This window comes from Morone saxatilis, unplaced genomic scaffold (genome assembly GCF_004916995.1).
Source record: "Morone saxatilis isolate NCDOM2014 unplaced genomic scaffold, NCSU_SB_2.0 Contig17, whole genome shotgun sequence".
Taxonomy (NCBI): Eukaryota; Metazoa; Chordata; class Actinopteri; family Moronidae; genus Morone; species Morone saxatilis.
The window spans coordinates 8,085,684-8,099,149 of record NW_023339729.1 but is presented as its reverse complement, the minus strand read 5'-3'; the positions used below and the strand labels follow the sequence as shown (position 1 = coordinate 8,099,149).

Sequence of the window (13,466 nt, the reverse complement as noted above, 5' to 3'; positions counted from 1 at the left end):
CTGCTGTGAGAAAGGTCTATTAAATTCAGAGTGCTGTTTTTATCTGGTGAGGCTGCCTCTCCATTGAATTGACTGTGAATGAATGTTTTCACTCTTCTTTCAGGGCGAAGGCAGTTTGGAGAGAAGTCTCTGTGAGTTATTTCTCTGTTTAATTCTGATACCTTGAAAAGTGAATGATGACCACATTTCCCACAAAGCCATTACTTCTTCTTTTAAAGAGAAATGTGCCACTCCGTGGTCAGTTTTTCTTTTTTTGTTTGACTTACGGGAAGAATTACGGGTTGGCAGTTCATCTGCAGTTGCTAAAGAAGAAACAATGGCAGATGCTAGGTGAAAATGCACACTGTTCCTCTTCCTGTTTCCATGTTGTGTGCCAATACAGCAGCTTTCATGCAAAGATCCAAAACACCAACAAATAATGTAAAATATATGGCTTACATAGAAATGATGTTAAAATGCATTGCACCTTTCATCAGGAACGATACCTAATCTTTGTTTTAGCTCCAAACAACGGTTTTGTCCTGGAGAACGTCTGGGGAGGGGTTGTATGTGATAGCTTTATTAGATCTAAGGTCAGCAGGTTACACATTTAACCTCTATTGGTCACCAAGGAACTGAAATCATGACTGGTCTCTGATGCAGCTTACAATCATAGTTTCGCAATAAAGATGATGAAAGACAGCAGATGTCCAAGTGCTTGAGTTTCAAATGTCCTGCAGTGCTTGTTGTTCCCTCATAGCACTGTCCTCTAAGTCAGCAGTAAAAAGGACATGTATTACAACATTTATACAAATAATCTGCTTGGAACGACAATGTGAGTGCCACAAAAAAGTATACATTTTACATTAAAATCCTCAAAAAAAACATCTTTTCCCCTTAAAATTCTGCACAGTGAAGCTCATCCATCACACTGTGGGAACAAGAAGAAAAACATGTTTTCGAGTGAAGGGGGCTTTAACATTTATGTTTTCAATGAGTTGTATCTTGCTACATGATGATGTAACTGCTAAATACTCAGGATTTTAATTCTGTTGAACAAAACGCTCAATTCCTCATGCTTCACTGTGTGTAGTTAGGCATACATATAGGTTACATTAATTTTATACAGTAAGAATGCTTACAACTAGACCATTAACAAATGTTTCCAGCATATCTGACACCAGTATTTCTTCTCCTCTCAGGTTGGGCTTTGAGATGGACAGAATAGTAGCTGCGAATGAGGTCGAGTTGGTAAGTCAATATTTCTGTATCTCCATCATTCAAAGGCTGAGCAGTTTACATGATGGCACACTGTGTTATCTCAACCATGACACAGACCTCCTCAAGTATCTCTCCTCACAGGATTTGTCAGACTACACTGAGGATGCTGATGTGGGGCAGACCGTCACAGATGGAGACTTTGATCAGGTGAGATCAAACTCTTATATACACTGTCAATGGATCAAACAACCAATCACTGAAAGAAGCAAGCAGCCAAACTCTTGTGCACGTGTCTGTTCTCTCCTCAGGTATCTCAGTCCTCTGTGGATGAATGGCCCCAAATTGAGGAAGAGAAGAAGACGTTGGAAGATGAAGCAGTTGAGGAGGCCTGATGGTTCAAAGTGTTTGCTCTGTAAACACAGACTGTTGTGGTTAAATAAACATATACTCACGGTGCTCTGTGCTGTCTTTTCAGTGTGACTAATGAGAATATCTATCTCTAAAGTAAACGTGGTGGTAAAATATGAAGAGTCGCACTTTGTCGTCTTTCCCCGGCCCCTAACTCCGCCCCTCTGACGCGCAGCAGCCTGCGCAGCGCCTCTGGGTGGCTCTCCGGTTTGTCAAGGGAAGCAGCAGCACAGCGGGGGCTGGCAGTAGTTAGGTTTAGTTAAGACGAAGCTGGTAGACTGTCCTCCTGTCAGATCGGTTCAGAACCACACAGTGAACTCCAGAGGAATCAGCTGAAGCGGAGAGACATGGAGGAGACGGGCGGTGCAAGTGCGTACGGGGCTAAGCTCGCAGGAGGAGGCTTCGACTTCAACAAGTTTATCCGACAACCGCAAACTATTGTGCGCCTGCTCAGCTGGGTGAGTGGAGAGAGTGTGGGTGTGAGGGTTTATTGTTTAACAATGTTCAAAGGTTGAGAAGAGGCAGAAAGGTCATCCAACGTGGCCTGTGAGCAGGTGCGTCTGGCCCGGTTCCCGCAAAGCGCCTGTGTGGGGCGGTTAAAGGATATATTTGTGTTGGCCTGAACAACAGGCTACTATCTGCTGCGTCTCTGCGAGGCTCATGTTGCATGCAGCTGGTGTATGACAGCAACTCGGCGACAGCACAGGTCAACACTGCTGTTGTCAGAGGACAAAAGACAGAAAACTGTCAGACACACTGAGACGTCCACTAATGAAAACACCAACTAAATATAGGATGTGTGAGTGCAGTTCACCAAAGGGAGACTATAAGAAAAAGTGGACAAAAGACAATAATATTCATTAAGACATACAAAGGCTGTCTGTGTAGAGGGGAATTCATGCACCAGGGAAAGTTCTGAGAAGTTGTTGAACACTGCTGATCACCTGTTGCTAGGCAAATCATATGGCAAAGATTTGTTTTTGTGGTTAGGACACTGATCTGGAAAGTGTAAAATGAATCTCAACCAGACAGGTTACACAATAAGACGTTTTTGTCTAACCCTGGGTGATTGTGAGGTCACGGACTGAAGCGTTGAACTGGTTTATCTGTCCTCGGCCATCTCCTCTGTGATATGAGACTGTAAGGATACTTATTGAGAGCATTGAGAGGGAGTTTTATTGGACACGGCTGCTTTCATGTCCTGGATTACAGAGACTATAAATGATTATTTCTTTGATTTGTGAAGCGTGAATGATTTGTTATGCCTCTAGCTCATGTCCATGCAGGGTGGGTGTGGACCGTTAAGAGAACACGCCACTACACCTGGGTACCTGGGTAGTGAAGCATGTTGAGTGCGTCCGAGGAGGACTGAGGACACAATGTGCCTTTGGTCGCCTCGACTGCTGACTGCCTGCGTGCATGTGCTTGGGAAACAGTGTGTGAGAGAGATTATGTGTGTGTCACTTGTAAACAGGGGCTGATTGGCAGGTAAGGTGATACCTCTCCCCTGGTGACCCTCTCTTTTACTCTTGGTGAATGTGTGCCACTGATCTCCCTCTCAAACACACATACTTAGTGCAGCTGTGCTCAACTCATCTCAGAGTCACACTGGTTAGATCGCCATGTATCTCTGGTGGATTTTAGCCGTACGTCAGAGAGCCAGCACCTATGGCACAAGAGAGGATTGTTCGCTCTGCCTACAGGTCCCATAATGCACCTGCTTCTTGAGTGAGGAAAAGTCTGCATACAGTAGCTTTAGGTCATTTTAGGTGCTGAATCACATCACTATACCTTCTATGACGGCCAGAATTATATATTTAATTATATTCTTTAGCGACCCTGCTGTCCTGACTAAATACTGCATTGAAACAGTTTACTTCCAGTATATTCATGCTAAATAATGCGCAAGGAGCCATGAAGAAAACACACTGTGTGCACATATGGGACATTTGGGCACAAACACTTTCCATCTGTCCATTTATGTATAGAAACATCCATCTGCTCCACTAACGGTACCTCTGTCTCACTTTAGTCTTGTGTTTTGGAACTCCCCATTTTCACTTCCCTAATGTCTCTGTCTTCTGTAGTTTTTGGTACTTTTTGTCTCATCCATTCTGGTCCATGTCTCTCTCTCTCTCGCTCTCGCTCTCTGTCTCTCTGTCTCTCTGCCCTCTCACCTCATCTTGCTTCCCACCCGTTAAACAGTCCCTCTCTATCCTCCTCCCAGATCTCATTATGAGCGTTGTTAGAGAGTCGGTGGCATCTCTGGAGTCACATGGCAGGCAGCTGCACTCAGAAGTAGGTCACATGGTTAGGCGGGTAACCAGAGCAGACAGCAACAGACCACGGGACGGTCAGAGGGACCAGGCAGTTAACACTCTTCTTCACTTTATTAAAAACACAAGACGAGCACAAGAGCTGTGCAGGGTCAGCAAAAAGAAAAGAAACCGTTTATGATGACACATAATAACGTCACTATGTTTCATGTTATACTCATGTGTTGGCCAATTTGTTGGAGTAGAAATAGATACAAGTGTGACTTTCTTAAAATGTATGTTAAAATAAATCTTCTTACTCTTTTTATTCAGTAATCTTTAATGTGAAGGCTGCTTTCAGTAGATACAAGCTAAACCTTGAGGATGACTAATTTTGTCACATGGTGATTTATTATGATCTGTGGTTGATTTTGTTACAGCTGTGCTCTCTGGAAACACATCATATGTACAATGTTCTTTAAATGCACCATTAGCAAGTATTAAGTTTCTGCTAGTAAATTTTCACACTGTACTTTCATGAACTGAAACCACTGCCTGAAAAGTAGTCAGTCTCACAATGTGAAGCAGTTATGTTAAGTATTCAGTGTGTAGTTAACGGGTAAGCTTTAAAAGCCAGCAGTATGTCCCCTTTTAGCAAGACAATTTCTTCTTTTGTCTTTGCAAACCTTCTTCTTTTCTCTGTCTCAATGTAGATATTTGCCATGGTGGTGTTTGCCTGCATCACGACAGAGGGATACATCAACCCTCTCCACAGTGCCAAAGCAAAGTGCATCTTCAACCAGAATGACTCAGCATGTCAGTACGCTGTTGGTATCGGGGTGATTGCCTTCTTGGCATGTGTGGGCTTCCTGGTGTTGGATGTTTACGTGCCTTTCATGAGCAACGCACAGGAAAGGAAGTATGCTGTCATGGCAGACCTGGGATTCTCAGGTGAGCAGGAGCATTCAAGTGATTTCTTTTGTAGGAGCTTTAAAGCTGCATTGATCGATATTTTTCTATATTGTCAATGGCTCAAATGACTTTGTGTAAAGTTAAGGTGTCGCTCATAGTGAGATATCACTCTACTCTTTATGGCCAACAACTATAATGTTTTGGTTCACCCTCACTGCTCTCATCAAGCCCCTCTCCAGCTGCAGCAGGCAACCCCCACTGTACACCACCTTCTCAGTATCACACTGCAGGCAGACACAGTTAGTAACTAGCTGGTGAACATTTTGCAGCTAAAGAGCCACGTATTTTCCTCAGGACTTAGTAGAAACCAAAAACAGCTAAACTAGAGTAAATATTGGACTTACATGTGTCTGGTGACGGTAATTAAAATTAAATAGGCAACTGTATCAACTTTATGGGCTGATGATATGTCAATGTTGTATTTACACCTTGTTCAACTGCTCCGTAGTTGTCAAAAACATATGTTAATGCTGCGTTAAAGTGAACTCAAAAGTTGAATTAGATGTCTACAGTAGGTTTGAAACAGAATAACTTGAATACAATAAATACATGTCATACTTACTGTAAACCACACATTACTCCCATCCAGTAAAGGATCTGATTACTTTAGTATATCAAACACATTTCTTTTGACGGATACTGCTTAGATAAGATTTTAATACAATATGTAAAGACATGCATGTTGATTTATTCCTCTGATTAACTGGTGATAATGGTTGTTTGAAGATGATAATCTTTCTCAGTCTTTCCAGTTCAGTTTCAGCTTTCTCATTTGAATGTGATACACAATGATACACAAAGCCTCTGAGTACTGGAGTAAAGTGGGACAAACCGCTGCCTGTTTTCCTGTCATAACATAACATGTATTATTCATTGTTGCACACAGTAGATGATAAGTGAGCAGCAGGGTGGAGGAGGGGACGATGACATCAGAGATTTTGATGAAATTAAACATTAATCAGCTGTTACGACACAGTTCACAGGCAGCTATTCTTCAAGGAAACAAAGAAGTGCTAGTTTGAAAAACAGCCTGTGGTCATTTAAGCAAATGGCAACAGGATAGCCCTTTTTATTCTGTTGACATTGTTTTTATTCTGTGTCTGTGTTTTTTTCACAGGAATTTACTTTTCATATCAGGGGTTTGAGTACGTTTGAAATCTTTTCATGCCGTGAAAACAATCATTTATATCTGTGTGTTGTGTTTGTGCATCTGTGTCGCTGTATGTTTTCTAGGGGCGTGGACCTTCCTGTGGTTTGTGTGTTTCTGCCTGTTGGCCAGTCAGTGGGGTAGCACTCATGACGTCAGAGGTGTCCCCATGGACGCTGCACGCGCCACCGTGGCCTTCTCATTCTTCTCTATCGCCACCTGGGTGAGCGGGACTGTTGTTGTCTACTTTAATTAAAAAACGGCTCCGATTTTAGCTCCTTTCTTTGCCACTGAGCTCTAGTTAAGGTTAATAATTGTTGGTCAGACAAATGTCAACTATGTTACAGATTACTGATTATTGTTGCTTTTTGCTATTAAAGTTGAAGAATCATGATATTGTAACTTTTCTGTATATTTCTTATATCAAAGCAACAGGTTGACATTTCGGGAAATGTGCATATTTGCTTTCTTGCTAAGAGTAAGATGAGAAGATTGAGACATTCTTGTGGTTGAGAGTGTTATTGTGGTGGTGGTCAAAAAATGTCAAACTATTCCTTTAAAACAGCCACTGGCTTCAGTTCATTCCACTATGGTATGAAAACTTACAAGAGACTTGACATCTCTTCAAGATACTTGAAGTCACATATGGTTTTTAATCCACCAGGTTGGTGCATTCAAGTACTGGTGGGACGCTCTGACATTTGACACTTTAGAGTCAGCTGGTGAACAGCAATCATTTTATTACTAGAAACTGATCTCACTCAGATCTTGTGTAACTCTTGCATTTATCATGCTGCAGTAACCGCTGAGCAAACACCCAACAGTTGCTTATTGTTTGTCTTCGAGACTTAACGTCTTGGAATAGCAACAGTATTCTTTAGCTGGCTTTAAAATCTCATGTGTTGGAGCTTCCCACCATCACTTGAATGAACTATTCAGAAGACTTGTTTACACCCGTGCAAACATCAGTAATGTATCAATAATGTAATATATTGATAGACTAAATGTCATTGTGAGGATTACTTCCTGTAAGCAAGCCTAAAAGGTTTATTGTTACACTGGTATGAAATAATCCAGTTAAACTGGTCAAAGTGATTCATTGAAATTCTGCATAATTAACCATTTTTATTGCATTGTTTAGGGAATCCTGACCTACTTTGCCCTGGGTCGTTTCCGCCGTGGTGTTAATGAAGTTACCATCCCAACCTACGCAGAACCGCCCCTGGATCACCACACCCCCTACCCTCCAACCTATGCCCCTACTTCCTACAACCCCACTACCTACACCCCCACCACTTACACAGCCTATCCCAGCAATATGCCCGACATTCACCAGCAGCCGCCCTTCACCCCAAACCCCCAGCCGCCAGGAGACGCCGGCTACCAGCCGCCCAACTACTGAGACAAAGGGAGGTCGCACACAAAGGGAGGGTGGTGTTCCAGGTCATCTGTTGGTAGACTGGTTGTAGTTGCACTGCGCAGACCCAGAGCTATATCATATTGATGTAGTTTTACATTTGATTTAACACATTTTTCCAAGTGTTGTCAGATTTGAGAACCTGAGCAGTGCAACTGCAAGTTAGAGATGAGGGACACAGCGGTTTACGTAACAGTCTGTGTTCAGATCTTAAGACATCAGGCTGATTGTTGAGATTAGCACTGACGATTGGGTAATCTGACCATAGACCTGTGTGCAAAGACGCAACTTTTACCTCAAATGGGCTGATCCTGAAGGGGCGAGGTAGTTGGAATGTACAGTGTGAGGTCGAGGGTCACGTAATGTGACGTTATAAAGAATACCTGTGACAGCTCCAATCAGAGAGGAAGAAGCAAACACTTAATGTTTTCCTCTTTACGCTCTGTTGGAAGCTGATATTGTGCATTTGTACATAGATGTCACTATGCAAAGTTGCCATTTTAATGGTTGTATGTGCCTGATTTTCTTTTCTTATTTGCTTTTCTTTTTTCCCCTTTGGTGCATTTATGTTTAGGACCTATAAACAATTTGGGAAGCATGAAATTAAATGATTTTGTGGGAGTAGAGTTCAGTGGTAGACGACCACTATAAAGCCAAATGTCCCCCTGTGATTTAGTTTTTTGTAAAATGTGGGCTCTGTAGAGATTATGCAGTTAAGTTCATAAGCCATATAACCATAAAATCTCCCTTGAAAGGTTTTGTAATGTTTGTGCTACAGTAAAATTGCCCCTGTGTCCCCTACCCTCAACTAGTAGTATTTCTAAAACCACTCTAATCAAAAAGTGTTATTGATGGTGACATGAGAAACCATCAAAACCCACAATTTCTTTAAATAATTATATAAAATTATAATTACAATTTGAAAACGGGGTTTGTGTGCCAATCTGTAGAGGCGTGTTGCCCTTTTAAACCTGTAGCTAACATTGAGATAGACGAGGAAGGAGCATGTAGATCACGCATGTATTGAATATGTTTATCCTCCGAGCATGTCCTCATACTGAAGAGTAACTTATTAACTACCAGCGGCAATGCTTCCTCTTCAGCCTGTCAACACAACGGCCTCACACTTCCTCCAAGGCCTTGGTGACATTTAGTTTTCTGAACACTGATTTTTATCTCCTGTTTACAGACTCCTTAATCTGAACTGTTGAAGGCAGACTGCAGTGGGTATGTCTTTACCAATGACAGATTGACACCTCAGCCTGTCCTTGAAGACTAGTGGTTTACTACGCTTTGTAAAACGTTTGTCAGTTTAACACCTCTGCCTTGAGTCACACTCAAACATATTGTCTCAGTGGTGTGAGCTGACTCTAGTTCTGTTAACCCAGAAATGTAATTTGGTTATATTTATTAAACATCATGCTGGTATGGTACCACATTGGAGATATTTGTGCTAGTGGAAAGTCATTGTTATGTTAGTCCTATAGAAAACAAGTGCATAACTTACTGAAGCCAAATGTATGAAAAAACACTGCTGATTTATCTTTTGTGCGTTAGGGAGAGAAATTAAACTTTTTAAAGGTTTTTGGGGAAGAAAGTTAATAAAATGTGGCACAGTCAAATATTGAAGTTATATCTAGGTTAAACAGCTGTGTATCACAGCTGCCCTCACTGCTGTGCCTGAGTGATTTTCTTTGCAAAAATTGATTTTCATGCTCTGGAAATTCATTCAAATCTGCTCTTCAGTGAGCATTTATAACCAGTGTACACTTCTGATGGTGAAGACTGCAGCCCATAATTACCCTACTTGAATTGTGCCACTGATTTCTAAATTGTGCCTCTAAACTGTGTCCCATTATAGTATTGTACCATTAACACATGGCTACATTCTGATATGTAAGCTTGGTTTAATGTATGTTTTGTAGCACACATTGAATTCTTTGCAAATTATTTGTTAGATTCTTTTATATTTCATCAAGCTTCATGTTTTAGATGTGAGGAGAGTGGAATGATTTGAATAATTATGCCTACAAATGTACAAAATATTGCTCAGATTCTGGTTGGCTTGAGTTGTGTTTCTATTGTTTCCAAGTACTTTTATTTGACCACTGAGTTGTGAAATTGCCTTTTGATTTTGTCGTATTATAATTTCATGTCATGTGTCAGAAGCACAGCAGCTTTTACTTGAGGCCTTTTGTTTATGGAATAAAGTCATTCACAGGATGTTCAGTCTTATAGAGGATATTTTTGCAGTAGTACAGGGTTTAATATAGGAGTGATGATATGGTTTTCCATTCCTGACTGCCAGCTCACTGCACACCCTTGGAGCTTGCCAGGATTTAAACTGGTTATTTTGGTCCTCTGGTATGTGAGAGCATTGGATTACATATCACAGTTAGTGCACAGAGTTAAAAACATGCACGTTTTATAAGTTTGAGAAAAGGATTTCCCAACTCTGAAAATCTAGAGAAATACCCAAATCAGAGCCAATCATACTTTTACTAAATACCACTCCTATAAAACATAGCATAATGAATACTTAGACAATACATTGTTAATTAAAACAACAATTATTTAAAGCCTATATTTGAAGGGAAACCTATGGTAGTTAATTATTCATTTCTTTACTATTATGCAAAATTATTATATTATTAAGTGCAAAACCAAATCTAGGAAAAAAAAAAAAAAAAAACTGAAAATAGAATACCATTAGACACCAAACAAAGACTTAAAACGGGACACACACTATTTGATAGTCTATTTCCACTCTGTTCAACTTCTGCAACAAAGTCTTCAGAGTTGCAGAGAAGAGAAAAGCTTCCTGGGAATCCCAGAGTCCATGAGCTTTCCTTTGACATGTGGAGTTTCATTCCTGAAAGGAGCACTGTTCTCTTTATCAGTCATCAGACCTCCATAACATTTTCGACACACTGCCTGATACTTGTCAGCTCCACCGATCACTTCCACCTGTGACACAGAGAAACAAGTTTTAATTTAATGAAAGAAAAGGGACTGTTTCACTTACTTTGCTTATGGCTGGGTGATATGGCCACAATATCCCAACAACTTTAAGAATTATCTCAGTATTATTGAGTCAAACACAGTTGGATTTTTAGTGTAAAATCTACATGTTGAGTTATTTGAGATTCAGGCTGTGGCAGATTTCAGTAAAATTATCTCGTTATAATACAATTACAGCATTGAGAGACAATAAACCATAATATAGTTATTTATCCAACCCTGTCACACCACCACCCTTTGAAACGTGTTCTGAAACGCTTTATGGTTAACTTATTGAAGACTTTTCTTAAGTTTGCCTCCTCACCTCCTTCTCGGCTCCTATCCTCTTGGTGTAGGCAGCTTCTTTGTAACACTGCATGCAGACGGCGTTGAGCTTCACTACGCTCTCCGCTAGAGGGATCAGGTTCAGGATGTTTCCAAACGGCTACAAGATTGCACAGGATAGCAGAAAACCAGTCAGTACCAGTGAATGGATGGAGGTATAATTACATTACAAGGACAGAAGAGACATTATAGTGTTGAATAAAGAGCACAGTCAGTCGTTTTTAGTGCTGCTCATGCAGATTGTTCTCAGTCCTTCCTTAAAAATGTGTGTCTTTGGCATGTTGTTGTGTTTATACCCACAGTAGAGCTCTATCTGCCTTTGCAGCATCCACACAATGTCCGTTTGTCAATATGAACTGAGTGTTTGCCAGTATCACACTGATCTGGAGACAAACTCACCTTTCTCTGGAAGGTTCCATCCAAGGCAGCTACAATGATTGTCTTCCCTAAATTGGCCATCTCCTCACAAAACTCCACTGTGTCTGGAAACTACAACACAAAAGAGGCACAGATTGAATTAGAGAGGAATTCATCCCACCAAATTCCCATCCCTCACTAGTGCAGAGGAAGACATCTTGGTCTGGTCCAGGAAGTTTATATACTTACAAACTGTCCTTCATCAATTCCAATAACGCAGGCTTTCAGTGCCAGAGACCGCACATCTCCCAGACAATTGGCTGGAACAGCTTCCATTGTATTTCTAATAAAGGGGAAAACAACTTAATTTTCAATAATTAGGTGCGTTTTGTTACCTTGCTTCTGCCCTTTGATAAAATTTTTAATTAAAATTTATCTGACAAATACTTTTTAAATTAGTTCCTGCTTTATTCAAGAGTCCACCAAAATAATGCCTGACAGGAATCTAGATCTGCTAACGAATCTTACCACTAGAGGTCCTCTGTTGCTCAGACAGAGTGGACCAGGTTGGTGAAAGACAGGATTTCTCCCTGCTAACTAATGCAATTCATGATTTAATTCAGTTCAAAACAAAGTGGACTCATAATTTCATACTTCCACTGACAGCTCATCCACCTCATGTTGTATTTCTTATTGATTACAGAGTTTCTAGTCGACTGGCTTCATTACATCCCTAAACACAGAGACAAAGATATTGTATATCTGTAAATGTGAGGGACTACTGAAGTTAGTTAAAAACAGGTGACTTACTTGTCATGTGTGGCCATGCCTGAGTCAGAATAACGTGTGTCTCTGGCATATTTGATCACCAAGCAGTTGTACTGGGCTATCTGGAAGCGCCGCACTCTTCTCATCAGTTCAGTGCTGCAAAGTAAATGACAATCATTTAGTTAACATCAGTGAAACCCATCTGTACATGTGGCACATTAAATGGTGGTTATATATTTTCAGTTCTGTCACAGTGCCTCCCTCAGACTCCTTTCAGACTGCTTGCTACTGCACCATAAGGAGGGAATACATTTTATATAATATTGTTTAGTATAATGTCCAACATCACTGTGAAGTGGCCTGTTTACAAAGCATAAAGCAAAGCCACTGTACACTGCAGTACATATGACTGACATACATTTAGAGTATATAGGTCGGAACCGAGTAAAGAATGCAAGGAATTTGGCGGGATGTTGAAGTCTGGGAGGAAATTGTAACACTATTGTTTTAGCATTACTTTAAAACAGTAAATATGAATAACAGCAGCTAGCTACACCTGCAAAGAGAGCTGCTGTTTGTGTGTTTGTGAATGAATAACTCACCTTTTTCCTGAAAACATCGGTCCAAAGATGACCTGCAGACAACAAAGGAAGGGCTGTTAGTCACCGAGGAAGTCCGTACAGTTACATGTCAGTAACACATATGACATACACTCCTAACCAGAGGGTATACTGTGTCCTGTTTAGTTAGTAGAGTGTGATATATTTAATACAATAACGTTAGCTAAAGTTAGTAAAACTCTCGGATACGAACCTGAACCTGTCCCCGGGCTTTCATCGGTGAATTGGGAAGAACTCTTACAAAATCCACACAGTCCATTTTCCTTAATGACGTGATAAATAAACAAAACTAAAAACAGTTAAATAAAAACCCGAATAAGTTAGTAATGTAACCCCACAGGGACGTTTATCCTCAAAGTAAATCTTGAATATAGCGCGCCAGCAACCGCTTTATGTGACATTACACCAATGAGCGAAGAGTCACGTGAATCTTTCAACCTATCAGCTTGCGGCATGGCTGGCGCCCCACTACTGACCAATCAGAGCACAGGGCGTCACAAGTCCAACTGCTCAGCTATCATCCAATGCTCGCTATTCAATCCAACTGATCCCGAGCGTGCATCCAACTGCTCCTAAGCGTCAGCAACTGCTCCAGCGTCATCCAACGTAGGTTGCCTGTTTCCGCTGGACTTACACGCCCCCTTCTTCTGTGCTTCTTCTTTCTGCCTTCTCCTTCTGGTGAACTGTAACTGTCAACATCCGGCGTGCTGCTACAGGGCCCATCCTTGGAACAGGGGCTGTCAGGGGCACCAACGTGCGAAGGAAAAGAGGAGTTAACGTTGCTGGTGTTGGTTTCCATGACAAACAGGAAAGAAAATATATCCTAATTAGATTTTGGTTGTGATCATTTTTAGGGGGAAATGCATAATATCTCCACAAAAGCATTATTTAGTAAAGCTCTTAGAAACCTCTTTAGTTGTTTTGGTAAGAAAACGGAACAAGGTACATCGAAAACCATCTACTGATCAAAGAGAATA

The 13,466-nt window shown here is 41.0% G+C and overlaps 3 protein-coding genes across 3 annotated transcripts in view; 2 read left to right on the top strand and 1 right to left on the bottom strand.

Annotated features, from left to right (window-relative positions):
* Positions 1-1,656, top strand: part of LOC118326552 — a 9,457-nt gene extending 7,801 nt beyond the window's left edge. The window contains exons 20-23 of the mRNA XM_035659566.1: positions 104-131; positions 1,182-1,230; positions 1,342-1,407; positions 1,509-1,656. Coding sequence (XP_035515459.1) covers positions 104-131; positions 1,182-1,230; positions 1,342-1,407; positions 1,509-1,592 — 227 coding nt within the window. The 3' untranslated portion in view covers positions 1,593-1,656. The remainder of the gene's footprint in view (positions 1-103; positions 132-1,181; positions 1,231-1,341; positions 1,408-1,508) is intronic.
* A 158-nt stretch (positions 1,657-1,814) lies between these two features.
* On the top strand, positions 1,815-9,622 carry syngr2b (synaptogyrin 2b). The gene is made up of 4 exons (XM_035660246.1): positions 1,815-2,066; positions 4,577-4,814; positions 6,069-6,205; positions 7,124-9,622. Exons 1-4 carry the CDS (start codon positions 1,956-1,958, stop codon positions 7,382-7,384), a joined length of 747 nt encoding a protein of 248 aa, XP_035516139.1. The 5' UTR covers positions 1,815-1,955; the 3' UTR covers positions 7,385-9,622.
* Positions 9,347-13,034, bottom strand: tk1 (thymidine kinase 1, soluble). The gene is made up of 7 exons (XM_035660247.1): positions 12,683-13,034; positions 12,472-12,503; positions 11,912-12,025; positions 11,351-11,444; positions 11,144-11,233; positions 10,725-10,844; positions 9,347-10,366 (listed from the first exon to the last, which is right to left on the bottom strand). The coding sequence occupies exons 1-7, from the start codon at positions 12,746-12,748 to the stop codon at positions 10,193-10,195; spliced, it is 690 nt and encodes a 229-aa protein (XP_035516140.1). The 5' UTR covers positions 12,749-13,034; the 3' UTR covers positions 9,347-10,192.
* Positions 13,035-13,466: the final 432 nt, after the last annotated feature.